The sequence below is a fragment of the Parasteatoda tepidariorum genome, chromosome 5, assembly GCF_043381705.1.
Source record: "Parasteatoda tepidariorum isolate YZ-2023 chromosome 5, CAS_Ptep_4.0, whole genome shotgun sequence".
Lineage (NCBI taxonomy): Eukaryota > Metazoa > Arthropoda > Arachnida > Araneae > Theridiidae > Parasteatoda > Parasteatoda tepidariorum.
Window position 1 is genome coordinate 82,874,563 of NC_092208.1, and position 14,577 is coordinate 82,889,139.

The window sequence follows — 14,577 nt, forward strand, 5'->3', positions numbered from 1 at the left end:
ATTCGATGTAGAGTTTTATATGCACGTGATTTAAAAGCCTCATATCGGGATTTATAATCACATGGATTACAAGTTTAAACAAAAATTTGACAAAAAAAGTGCGATTTATATATATATATATATATATTGGATTTCCTCTTTTTTACTTTCTGACTACTCTCATCCCTGCTAAAAGCAACTATTTTTGTTCATTTTTTACTGTGGCAACCCTAAAAATTGCATCAGCATCTTATTTTAGTTACACAATTAAACATTTTATTGTTAAGGCTTTTATTATTAAAGCTTTTAAACATAAGGCTTTTAAGTTTTTGTTATTACTGAAAATATTTATTTTTGACTTGGGTTACTTTAAAGAATTATTTTTGAATTAACTTTTTTCTGATTTTAAAAAAGTTAAAATAGAAAAAAATATTAAGTTTTTAAAAAGTTAATGCTTGGGGCCTCTTTAATCTCAACCAAACTCAACAGTCAAAGTGGAGCAAACGGAGGGGAAGATTCTTTTTGTGCGTTTAATCCTCTCTGTTTTATTTTCACAAAGAAACTGATATTAGATATTTAGAGAGGTATCTTTCAAAACATGCAAAATACAAATTAAAAAAATTATAATATAAATAATATATAAAGAATTAAAAAAATTAATAGTATTTTAGATTCTCTTTCTCTCTCTCCTTTTGGGGGAATTATTCAAATGCCATTGTGAAATCCGAATGTTATGAAAAGCAATTTATATTATATATTTGTTTGTTTTTAGGTGTTTGATGAATATATTTGTTTGTACAATTTGCATTAAGATAATTTTTCAGAAATATCCAAATCCATTTTCTTGCTTAAACAAATTACACATTAAATTGCCTATCTTAAATTACTAACCACATAATTTTATTGCTTTACATGTATAAAAAAGAAAGGCATGGATATTTTAAAAGTGCTATCTCTCTTAATGTAATAAAGTAATATCTTTATTTCTCTTCTTTTTTGAAAGATAGAGTGCTATTGAGTGATTCTCTGTCATCAAAAGTTTGTTCTTATAATAAGACTTTAAAAAAATCGGAATTTTATTTAAAACCCAAGATTGCGAACGAAGAAATTAAGAAATTTTTTACTAGGAAATTTCTTTTAAGAAATTTTTTTCTTAAACATAGAAGTAAGCAGTGAGAAAAAATTAAAAAATTTTGAAAAAATTAAATGCTGGAATTCTATATTATTTAAATGTACGTTTGATATAGTTTTTACTGAACCTACTTAATTGACTCCATAATTTTATTATGATTCATCTTACAAAATTGTAATAATAAAATGCATTATAAGTTTTTACCTATTAACTTTTATCTTGTAGGCCTCAGCAGTGAGCTTATTGAGGTCATAACCCTTATGATGGAGCCTGATTACTCTAAAAGATTGACAGCTGATAATGTATTAGCCATTGAAACTGTTGACAAAGTATGTTTTGTATTATTTCACATGAAACGTTTATTTATGTATATGTATATCTAAAAAATTTTTTAAATCTCTTAAATATGGTACTTTATTTTATAGATATACAAAAAAAGACGAAAAGTATATAAATCCCCATCATCAGTAAGTATATTGCATTATAACACATTGAATTATTAAGTCAATCATTGTTTTTATTATTTTTTTTAAAAGTACTCACCTTAAATTTTTGAGAAGTATATTAAAAGTATTTTTCATTTGTTTGTTAATGATATATCTTCTTTTATCCTCATTTAGCTTGAAAATGTTCCTAAAGTTAATCCAAAAAGTTTCAGGTCATCTTCGGAATGGAGTTCTAACTTATCTGATGGTACATTTTAAAATTTATTTATTTTCTTTACTAGTACATGTTCTTATTAATTGCTTCTTATATTTGTATGTATAATCTATATTGTAAAAACCGGATTTTTCTGGATAATGGGTATTTAAGATAAGCAAAGATAAAAACATCCTTATTCTATAAAAAAATAACAAATATATGATAATTAATGTCAATTTCAACCAACAGTGAATAAATCCGGGTGTTTGCACGGCAGCTGTTCAGATTTCTACATTGTTTTTAAAATCTCGGTATTTTTATAAGTTGTGACCCCCAAATTCTGAATCACCTATTTCAGCTAGTAATCATTTCTCGATCCACTAGATTAGCAACTATTCCACAGTGCATCCTCATGGTTTTAACGATCCTTTTTTTTTTGTAATTATTAAAACGAATTTTTACTTGGTTTTTAAAATTTCAATGTTTTAATATAATACTATTTCGCTTGCCAAACTTCTAATCTTGCATTTCGCACTCAATTATTGAGGATTCACTCGCAATCCCGCATGAATTTAGGATCGCATTTTCGTTAGTTAATGCAGCCAATTATCATAGGTTTTTAATTCTCGATTATCATACACATGAAATTTCAAATTGCACATTTGTAGAATTACTTTTTGAAACACTCTGTTTGTGACAATTTTATCGTCCCCGTAGTTTTGTCGATCGCATTTCAACACTTTGAGATTTGCTCATAGTTTAAATCATATTTTAAATTTTAAAATTATTTTTAATATAATATTACGATTCGCAAATTCTGAAGCATCCTTTTGAATAGTCACTTAATGACCCACTTTCGTTGTGGCGATCTCGTCTTAAATTTTTCCAGAATGGGAAATTTTTTTGCACTTTCAAATTAACTGAGTGATTCTTAGCGGTAATAATTGTTCTATGCGAGACATGAGGAAAAAATATGGGTTTTTTTTCGTGCTGTAGTGAAATGACGGATTTCCTTTCTATGATATCCAAATTTTTTTATGTAATAGCAGAAATCAGATTAAAATTGAACAAAAAAATTTTTGATAAGAATTATTAAGAAGTGGAAATTAGCCCAACAGCTTAAATTTCGCATCCCTGCATACTTTTTAACAACTCCCAAGTGTAAAAAAATCAATAATTAATTAAATGTTTTTGAAAAAGGAAGAGTTTTGATTGTTAAAAAGTGTCCGGAAAAGAGAATCATCCGATAACCGGATATCTGGATATGAGACTTTGTACTGATATATACATATATATCACAAAGTCAGTTGGGTGAGTTAGGCAGACAGGCAAAGGATTTTTAGAGAACATATCAAATTTTATTTAACCATTATTTATTATGTCATAATTATTTAAATGTGCTATTTGAAACTCGCATGTCGTAATATTATCATAATATAAGTACAAGATTTTTCATAATCGCATAGAAAAGTGTAGAAATAACTGCCTTTAAGAAATTTTAAAAAAACGATCATTTATAATTACTATAAAAGCGGCACAATTAAAGCAAGTTAAAAAGTGATTACTCTAATTTGAAATTTGCTCATCATAATATCGAGTTAAGAATTTTTTTTAAAATTTTTTTTTAATTTTTTATACATGGAATTTTGTAGCAATAACCGTGGAAAAGCATTTGAGAAATAACAGAAATTTACAATATAATCTGTGCAAATTGAGCGCAACAAAAAAATTATGACTGAAATGTGCGATTCAAAACTTTAGACTTTTTCCAAAAAAATTATAGTGTTCAGAAGTTCTTGGGACTGTACATCATAAATTGACTGGTTAAATCTAAGAGGTCACTAAGTCCTCCATGTTTCTAAACAAATCAATACTTCTTAGAAAACTTAATTAAAAATTGATAGTTCTCTGGTTCAGGCCAAAATTTCGATTTGTGGATGATTAAACGGGTTCGCCCTACGAATGGGCTGTGATGAGAGTGTGACTGAAGTCATATTCTTAGATATTGATGGTGCCACTGAAAAACAAGAAACATATCCTCTGCCTTTAATTCGTTTGGTTTCACCTAGCATGCTTTCTGATATAGACAAGTGGCATTAGAAACAACAACAGGTTTAGCATTTATGTAACAAAATTTTATTCTTAGGATTACAAATTATTATTTTAAAAAAAACTGCAAACCATTTTGGTATTTTTTATTTCATATATTTTGATTTAAAAATTAATTCTTTTTTTTTCTTTTCTTGTTGCTCTAATTTCTAAATAGATGTGTTTGACCAGAGTACAAATGGTAGCTTTGGTTCTTTGCATGGTCCATTCAGTGAGAAAAGGCTTGAACTAGACTTATTATTCAATGAACACTCTAATTCCAGTTTAGATTTTTCCAGGTAAACATCACCCTAAGCAGTTATTTAATATTTATTTATTTTTCTGGAAATGCATATATATCTGATATTTTGTTAAAAAAAAAAAAGGTTTATATTGTACTAATTTATTATACATTCATGTAATGTCTTTCTATTTATTTTTTACAAGCAAGCAATAAATTCTTTTTTTTTAAAAAAAAAAAAAACATATTTGGTTTAATACTATATCTTTATTACAAAATATTGATATAGTTTCTTTTAAACATTTCAGAAAGTAGCACCAGTATGTTTACTTTATTTGGGTAAATTAATAAGAGACTGACTCTCTCTCTATATATATATATCTATATAAATTTTTGGAATTAGGATTAGTTGCTATGGTATTCACTAAGCATTTTCTATTAAATTCATTTCTTAGATCTCGCCTAGGTATGTCCACTCCTTGTAGCTTTCGTTATTGGGATGCAAAACTCCATGATACATCTGGATCACCCTGCTTGTCTGAATCAAAGAAAAAAGAGTATGTAATCTGACTTTAGATTTCTTTATTGTACCAATTGTTTTACAATTACTAATTATTGTACTAATTGATAATCTAATAATTAAATTAACACTTCTGCTACAAAGGGTTTGGAGTTCTGAAGTTGAAATATAACTTCATAGCTGTCTTGATTTTCCTGATAAAAAATGATTTTCTCCTTATTTGACCTGATTTTTAACTTTTCGTCTTCATATTCCTTATATTTGTGTGTGTTCTGGACATCCCAGTTGATTATTTAATCTCTAAGGGTCTTTTTATTTAAGTTTATAGTGTTGAAATAATCAAAATGAATAGCAAAATTTGAGAATTCCAATTTAGGAACCGGTTACTGATTATAAATATCAGGATTCTTGCTGTCCTAAAATGTCCTAAAAAAGTGCTAAAATTTTTTCCCAACTTTTTTAGGGCCTAAAAAGTGCTAAAATTTCTTCTGAGTGCTAAAAAAGTGCTAAATATTTTTTATTTTGGCGTTTTGAAATTTTTTTTGAGTGATCGGTTTCCCTAAATCCTTAAATTCTGTTGCCTTCAGCTCTCCTGCTGCCTCCATCTTTTTAAAAGATTCTTGGGCTTTGGGGAAAGAAGTTCTTTCTTCTGAGATTTTATGGGCTTTAAAAGTTGTAGAAAGCTAATGCTCCTACAATTCTTCCAAAGACACTGGAAAATTATTTAGTACAATGTTTCCAGACAGTTCAATAGCACGTCATTTCACCTGCAGTGAATCTGAGTGTGCATATCTCTGTCATTTTGGACTTGCACCTCATTTTAGCATGCTACTTCTGAAGTGCATTGATAATGCCAAGTTTTATACATTGCTTTTTGATGAGTCTTTGAACAAAGCGACACAGCAGAAGCAGTTGGATATATATATCCACTTTTGGAACCCAGTAAAGAACATCGTAGAGACGCGATACTTAACATCAGCTTTTCTGGGCCATTCTGTAGCAGATGACCTTTTACCCTGTTTTTATGCATCAGTCAAAAATGTAGACCTTAAGAAATTATTGCAGATTTCTATGGACGGTCCTGCTGTCAATTGGAAGTTTTATAATAATATTCAAGAAGATTTGTTAAAAGAACATGGTGTTCAATGCAATGCAATGCAATAGGAAGTTGTGGGCTTCATATTTTAAATAACGCATTCTACAAAGGTGAATCTGAAACAGAATAGCTCATTGGTTCCATCCTGAGCTCAATCTTCTATCTTTTTAAAGATTCACCCACAAGAAAAGAAGATTTTATTAATCAATCAACTGAGAACAAATTACCACTAAAATTTTGTAACCACCGTTGGCTGGAAAATGCACCTGCAGCTGAAAGAGCAATATTGCTTTGGAATGATCTGAATTCTTATGTGAAAAATGTTGGCAAGTTTAGAACAGTGAAATGTAAATCCTTTTTAACTTTACAAGAAGCAATAAAAGACAAATTAATTCTTGTTAAGCTGAACTTTTTCTTAAATGTGTCGGAGCTAGTTTCACCTTTTTTGAAACTGTATCAAGCAGATCGGCCACTTTTACCATTTTTTGCTGCAGATATCCAGGATTTGGTATTACATAGTGTGCAATTATATTACATTCTGAAGCCAGAATCTACAGAAAACTTAAATTCTCTGGAGAAACTGTGCCATTTTAATTTTTGTGATGAAAAGAATTATGTCTCTCTGACAAAAATCAGTGTAGGTTTTAAAGGTGACCAAATTTTAAAGCAGTTGGCCTCAAAAGTTATTTCTGATCGGGATCATATTAATATAAAGAAAGATTGCAGAAAGTTTATCACCAAAATGTTAGAAACTTTACTAGAGAAATGTCCAATAAACTATTCTGTTGTTAGAAATGTTGCTTGCATCAATCCAAAATTAATGTCAGAAAACAAAAGCAAGTGTGTTCTAAAAATGAGAAACATATTAAATTACTTAAGTCAAAAATAGAAAATTGAGGAAAAAGATTGTGACAAAATTAAGCTGCAATTTGCATCATGTATAGATTAATTATGTAATTTTTATTTCATGAATCGTGAAACACTTTATTTGTATTTTTTTAATATCATGTATAGATTAAGTATGTTATTTTTACTTTACATCAAGTGCTAATTTTTTTTTCTTAGTCCTAAAAAAGTCCTAATTTTTTTGAAATAATTGAGCAAGAACCCTGAATATGGTTCTGTCATATAACCTCTCCCACAGGTTTCATTGTTTAAAATTGTTTTGGGAAGTTAAGTCATTTTATGAAAAAGAAACTCTGTTAAATATTTTGCATGATCAAATTTTTACGATGATGAATTTAAAGGTCATATGATTTTATTATTGTTATTATTATATTTAGCAAATATAAAAACTCTTGTGGGATGGAGCTATGTAGTTTCACAATTATTAATTTGTTTCTTTCATCTGATTTAAAAAAAAATTTCATAATATATGTATAATATTATTATTATAGAATTTTTGAATAGTAAATTGATCTTGATCAATTACAAATTGTGGTACAGTGAAACCTGCCAAGTTGGGCATCTGCATAAGTTGACCTCAATTATCGTGAACGGAATTTTTCCTATATAATATAAAGAAGCAAAACCTTTGTAACTTGACCATCTGTCTATCTTGTATGTTGACCACTGAAATAAGTCAATTTTGTCTAGGAGTATTATGAAATTCTATTCCAAAACCCTCATAAGTTGACCAGAAAAAAAATTCAGAACATTTTCTGTCATTTTGGCAATGTATGTTAAAATTTCACTTGTTTGGTGAAATAGTGTAAAAAACTAATCTAAACACTTTTGTGAGTTGACCATCAGGGGAAACTGTAAGGGGTCAGCTTTTGACCATTTCTTTCATCCGTTCATTGAAAACAGGTGTGCTAGTTAAAAATTTGCTCTTCCAGTTGCAATAGTGAGCATTTGAATAAATGAAATCTCTGAAATGTGCTTTGATCCTTTATTTATGGTCTTTGATCTTTAAGTGTAGTAAATAAATTTTTAAGTGTTCAAATAATTTTATTTTGTTAAAGTTTTCAAATTACATGTTTTCGTGTTCTGATATTTTAAGAAATTATATTTATTAAGCACTTCACATGCATAACTAACGAACTAATTTTTTAAAAAAAAATTTAGTTAAATATTAGAATTATATGTATCAAATTGAACTTCATTCAGGTTTAAACACATTTCTTAAGATATTCATTTGCATATTTTCTGAATAAAATTTTTAAGTCAAGTAAAAAAAAATTTTAATATATAGCAACATAATACAGGAAGCGAAAAAGTAAACAATGACCCACCACCTCTATAAGTTGACCACTTGTCTAAGTTGACCACTAAAACAATGGACCACAAGTGGTCAACTTACACAAGTTTTACTGTATTAGGGAATATTAAATAATTCATACTGATAATTTTTTGATGCAATGCTACTATAAAATTTTTCCATGTATGGATTTAAAACTATTATAAGTTATTCTGTATTGATAATATTATATTAGAAACTGTAAAAAATTTTCATCCTAAACAAATAATTCTGAAATTTAAAATAGTAATTTTATTCTTCTGTGGTAAAATTTGTTGTTGTTTTACACTTAAGTAGAGCAATGTTTACTGTTCCAAAAAATGTCCTGATTTTTTTATTTTTTGAAAAATGCTAGCCAAGCTTGTATGTTTGATGATTCGACATCATCATGGTAATGGATCCTGAAAGGCTGTTCTAACTTGTCAATTGTTAACAACCATTCTTTCCATTTTATGTCGAGTTAAATATAGCCTGCCAAACACGAATTCCCTGAAAATGACACATTCTATATTTTTTACAAATAAATATTTGGATTATTTCGTATTTAACATAACGACAGGCACACGAAGCCATGTTTAATGAAATAATTATCATAAGCAAACTAATAATGCAACAAAGTTGCCAGTTACACCAAACAAAATAATCACGGTTATAGCAAAATACAAACAAAAATTAAATATAGATTAATTGAAAAATTTTTACAAGAAGGAATTATTTTAACAAATTCAATATATGATATGGCATTGTATTTAATTAACTTCACATTATTAAAATTTTGACTTTAGTGGATAAATGTAGCTCAACCTTAGCAATCTTGCTTATAAACAACCAGCTGACACTGAGGTCATAGGTCAGGATAGAGTTGAGAATATTCCATTTGTAATTATAAAAGCTAATTTTAAGTCATAAATATCTGTGCCTCTTAAAATTTAATCTTATCTTTATATAAACATATACACAAGAACATTTTCATTTGCCCTTAATTTATAAATTTTTTTTTTTTAATATAGTAATTTTTGATTGGTCTCTATATAATTTGAGTTATTTTAATTATTGTTTTATAAGGTTATGCCACTGTGATAATCAGTTTTGTTTTTATTTACGATTATTTAAGTTTAATACTATGGTATAATTCCTGTTTTTTTTTTCATTAAAATTTTATTAGACTATCTCCTAGTGAAAACATCAGTCCCCCTTTCGCTAAAAGTCCACGTTTGCAATTATTTCCTGACTCTGACTCAGAAGGGGAATCTGAACAGAACATGAGCTTCCCATCCAAAAATTTAATGAGGGTAAGTACAGTCTACTTTTATTTCAAGCAGACGTGCCAACTCTCCCGCATTTTGCGGGAGTCTCCCGAATTTTGAGTTATTCTCCCGCCCTCCGGAATTGATTTGAAAAACTCCCGAATTTTACTGCGATCGACGGCCAAACTCAAAATTACCTAATTTTTCCGCGAGTGCGAAGGTAAGTTTTTCTTTCAGCTTGAATTCCATCCCCTCTTATCAAACTACCATCTGCCTGAAGCGTAGCTGAACATGCTTTATTTTCCCCCCTCTTCAACGTTACCTCTAAAAACACTCCTATTTCACCCGCCCCCTTACACTGGGGGCGGGTGAAATCTTCCTCTTCTTTCGTGTGGAGTTGAATGCAATGACGTCACATGTCGTTATCGAGTGACGTCCGTTCAGGAGTGGGGAAACTCGTACTCTCGATAGTTGGAATTGATATTGTATCTTGCTGTTTTTATAGTTTTTAATGCGTATTTTTCCACGGTTGGCAACAAGCTCGTAAACTAGCAACGTGATATCAATTATTCGTTTAGTCTTCGTATATTTAAAAAAAAAAAATTTCAAGGATGTCTTAAGTCGAAACGGAAGTATGGATCAATTTCAACAAATCATGTACCAATGACTTTAGCAAGACTTAATTGCGGAGAGCTAAGTCTGCAACTCTTTTTTTCATGCATACAGTAGAGAACCATTTATCTGGTATCCAGATAATCCGGAAAAAAAATTTGCTCGGTTCTCCCGCCATTTTGAACTAAAACGATATGAAAAAAAAAGCGGAAACTGGACTAATCCTTGAAGTTGAGTAGAGGAAAATGTGAGGAAGGGAAGAATTTTTTTCCCCGTTTACCCAGAGAAACGTCATTTCTTCCGCGACCTTGAAGATTTTAGATCTTTATTCTCTTTTAGGTCGTTAAACTCAAAGGAGTGGCATGATGATTTCGTTTGCTAGTTTGATTTACGAGGGGGTGGGGAAAATGCATTGCACATGCATATCAGTGAACAGAAGATGAAAGAGAAAAATATATTTATCTATTTGACATCGATTAATAAAAATAAAATGTTTTTCTTTTGAATAAATTCTGATTCTTTGGAAGTGCGGTATCATTCGCAAGTTTTTCTTGATGTGGAATCACACCTGCTTTAATTAAAAATCGCGTTTTTATAAAAAAAAAAAAAAAGGAGAATTGTTTATTAATTTAAGCATACAATTATTTTATGAAGCAGATTGCAGTTTCGTTTTTCTGATTCCACTACGTTTTTTTTTTCTTTTTCATGATAAATTTTGCACTCAATAAAATTATTTGTATTACCAAATTTTTTCATTAGTTTTTTTTTTTTTTTAAGTCCGTTGATCTTGCCTTGTTCTAGGTTTTAATATTTATGCTAGTGCCGTTTTTTAACTATCGTTTCGGTTCGATAATTTTCAAGTGTTGTTTTTATTTAGATTAATAGGTTTTCCTTTTATTTTCGCCCCCCCCCCCATGAAATATATTGCGTTATTTAATCATTGGTTTTGTTTATTAGTTGATTTAGGAATCGTAATTATTTTTTAAACTTGTTTTTCTTGTCTAAACTTGCAAATTTTTTTATTCTTTTAAATTTTATTTTTCTACAATTTTTTTCCTTTTTAGATTTAGGAGTGCTTTTCTTTTTTCTCTTACTTTAAAATGTGTTTACATTTTTTCCTTGTAATTTGGGTTTGATAAAACATCGATTAACGACACTTTTTTGTCGATCCAGGAAACCGGGAAATTAAGACATCCGGGATAGCGATGGTCCCGAGCATCCCGGATAATTGGTTCTTTATTGTACAGACATTAGTATTGAATTGGTTTTTTAAAATAAAATACTTATTCAATTTGTTTATTTTTTAAAAGTTTTTGTGTATTTTTATTACAGTGTCGGGTTTTTGAATAATGTTTTATTAAGGAAATGGTATTTATTTAAAGAGTATCTACCTAATATAGTTTTGTGTTGCTAAATCTGTGTTTAATTATTTTATTTCCATTTAATATTTTTAAACAATTATTGCTCTATTAGTGTGTAAAATTTCTTGCATTCTTATATTTAATAAATTTTTTACTTAAAATTCCTTAGAAGTGCCAAATGTTGCATACCATGCACCTTTTTTTACCCCTCCTGAAATCTCCTGAATTCTTGTTAGGGAAACTCCTGAATGTTAATTTTGCTAGGTTGGCACGTCTGTTCAAGTTAAATGTGTTACCCAAACTGAAAAATATTTATTCTTTGTTTAAATAAAAGAAGGAAAAAAACTTTTATGATTGTTTTTGAATATAGTAAATGTAATACAGTTTATGTTTTTATTCTAATAGAACTTAAGTAAAAATGTTAGCTTTTTTTGGCACACATAATTTGCCTATTTCAAATGCATCTTTTTGTTTTGCAGCAAAAAAATTATTAAACATAGATCCTATAAATATCGAAGGAGTGTAGAGAAATGTTTTAATGATACAAATAACATTCAATGATAAGTATGAGAATTAACTGTTAAATGTGTTGTAAAAAATGCCATGTGGGTTGCTCCACAGCCTACAGATATGCATTGACATAGTTAAAATTTGAGGTACTAAATGAGTCATTTTAATTTTTGTTCTTAATACAAGGTTTTTTTTCCTTCAAAATTTCAGTTTTTAATACTTTTTTGGCGAATTTTTTTTTCACTTTTTTTTTGCTTTAAATACTGGATTTTTCCATTGTATGAAATTTTAGTTATTTTTCTCAAACTCTATTTTATAAGCTCCCTCCTAAAATTTTCTTTTATTTATAATTAAATGTTTCCCAAACAGAATTATTTATTCTTTGTTCTAATAAAAGCGCGGGGGGGGGGGGGAAAGGGGGGGGGGGGGGGGGGGAGGATTTCGAGACTCCCTAATGATATCCTTGTTTCTAAATGAAATTTTCATTGCACCTTAAGTTTATCATAATTTTATTTTCTTTGTTTTACCTTTTTAGGTTTTCAGTTCACTAACCCCACCTGAACGTTCCTGAATTATTTACAGTGTTGTTAGATTATTCTTTGTTTTGAACTACCAAAAAATATGTAAATATTGTAATTAGTTATAATAAACCTATTTTCAATGTTCATTCTTTCTTGAGCTTGTTAAATATTTCTTCTGCATTAAAGCTTTTCATATCAAGTGATGTAGTTTGAAATTGTTTTTTTATTCGAACTTCTTTTAATGTACTGGAATTTTTATGATTGGTTGCATAAAATATTAAGTTGGTATCTGATGCTTAAGTACCTTCTGGCCTACAGTTTAAAAGTACATTTTGCAAACCACTTATTGTTAAATAATTTTTCTTATCCGAAAAGCATCCTAAAATTTTTATTGGGGACCAAGGTTATCATTTTTCAATCAACATATTTCTTTTATGGTTATATATAAAAAATTTCGCATTTGCTGATTACTGTCATTTTTTAATAGTATGGTGCATAGCGTTTTTAAAAAGTGCTTCAAGGTGCTTATTTTCGATTTTCTTTTTTTAAAAGCCCTTAAAGGTTCTATTTTCATTGGGTTTTTTTAAAAAGTGCTTAATTTTTCCTTTTCTAAAAGGAGGTTTTTTTCTTTACCATGTTGATTTTTGACGCGTATTATGCAAAAGCGTGCTTTTAACATTGTGCTGTTCAACGTTTTCGCAATTCATTCGACCACAATCCATTTCAGCGTGCAGTCTGTCCATAACGTATGAAAGCGCTAATAATTTTACAAGTTTGATGAAATACTTGCGAGTCTGTATGTGCGTCTGCGGAGCTGAGTTCGGTGAGATTATTGCCTTCTCTTGTGTTACTCTGCTGCATTTCGTAAGATATTCTCAATTTCAGGCTTCATTTTCCACCCTCTGATATTGAACCGAAAAATCTCTTTATCTTTTTATAAAAGACTAATATAATCAAGAAATGAGTTATTTGTCAGAAACTGGATATTTTATCATGATCATGTAAAGTCTTAGAAAATTATTTTGCATTTTGTGTATATTGCTTAAAAATATTTTTGAGTGCTTAAAAAGTACTTAAAAGGTGCTTATTTTCTGTTGGAAGATTTGGCTACGCACCCTGAATAATATTTAACCATCTTTTTAAAAAAGTAATATAAATGGGAAACAATAAAAAAACATGATTTTTTTTTGTTTCCATTTAGAAAACTTCTCATTTAGGCTATACCTTTAAAATCTTTCAAAGTTATATATTTTGCTATCATAATTCATTTGTAATGAATCCAATATTATCTTTATTATTACTTCGGGTATTACTTCACAAAGTTTTTAAAAGCATATTCAAGAACACTGTGTTACCTTTTCAATTTATATTTTTAGAAGAGAAATATTTTTTTATTATTATTAAATAATTGAATAGGTAAAGCAGTGCTTTTTTGAACATCCTTTTAAAAATATTAGTTCCATTTTATTTATTTTTTTAATTTTCCTTAGACACTGGTCAGTTTATAATTAAGATTCAAACAGTCCTTAAAAAATTTAAAAAGAGGTACAATAATAAGATTTATTTTTAAAAAATTGTGTTTACTACTTGGCTTTGTGTTTCGAATAAATATATGTGTCTACTAGTTACAAAATCTCTAGTTTCATGTATCTAATTTTTAAGTGAAACTAATGGATGATGATTTCAATAAATAAATAAGCATAAATAAAATGATTTTTATTTTTTTTTAAAAAAACACATTCTAATTGGTTTTGAACTAAAAAGTAAAGAATAAAAATTTGTGTGTTACTTACAAGATAGATTACAAGTTGATAGTCTTGGTTAATTTTTAGGTATAATGTATTTATAATGCTGTATCCTAAAATGTATTGCAAGAATTTCTTATAAAATTTTTAAAGAAAAAAGATTAAAAGTCAGTTTTTGAATAACAGTATAATAACTAATCCAAATAAACCACTAACTTTTTATTGGTTTTCTTTAAAAAATTTATAAAAAATTCTTGCAAAGCAAACTTAATATAAAATTAGCATAATGCCTCAAAATTAACTGAAGTTAAATCAACTCGATTCTTTAAAGTAGCAATGCCAAATTTTATTTATTACTTTTTCGTGCAGACCCATAGAAAAATTGTTGTTTCTTGCAAAATTCTTAATTACTTTATTTCATACTTTTTCGGATTCTTTAAATGTCTGCAAAAAGTTACACCATATCCCCCCCCCCCCAGGAACGCATTTTAAAAGCACAACTAAACAAAATAACCATAGTAGCAAATAACTTAAATGCTAGTTTTGTGAACTACGTGCCCATTCATATCAAAATAATTAGACTTTAAAGAACATTTTCTAAGAACCCAGGAGTTTCATATTTCTGGGTTCCAATTTAAAATGTG

General features: G+C 28.5%; 1 protein-coding gene across 1 annotated transcript in view; it reads left to right on the forward strand.

The window, feature by feature from the left end:
• The window catches only part of LOC107439195 (protein kinase, membrane associated tyrosine/threonine 1), a 22,327-nt gene extending 17,038 nt beyond the window's left edge, over positions 1-5,289 (forward strand). The window contains exons 11-15 of the mRNA XM_071181088.1: positions 1,337-1,449; positions 1,732-1,804; positions 4,020-4,140; positions 4,538-4,639; positions 5,190-5,289. Coding sequence (XP_071037189.1) covers positions 1,337-1,449; positions 1,732-1,804; positions 4,020-4,140; positions 4,538-4,639; positions 5,190-5,289 — 509 coding nt within the window. The remainder of the gene's footprint in view (positions 1-1,336; positions 1,450-1,731; positions 1,805-4,019; positions 4,141-4,537; positions 4,640-5,189) is intronic.
• The last annotated feature ends 9,288 nt before the right edge of the window (positions 5,290-14,577 follow it).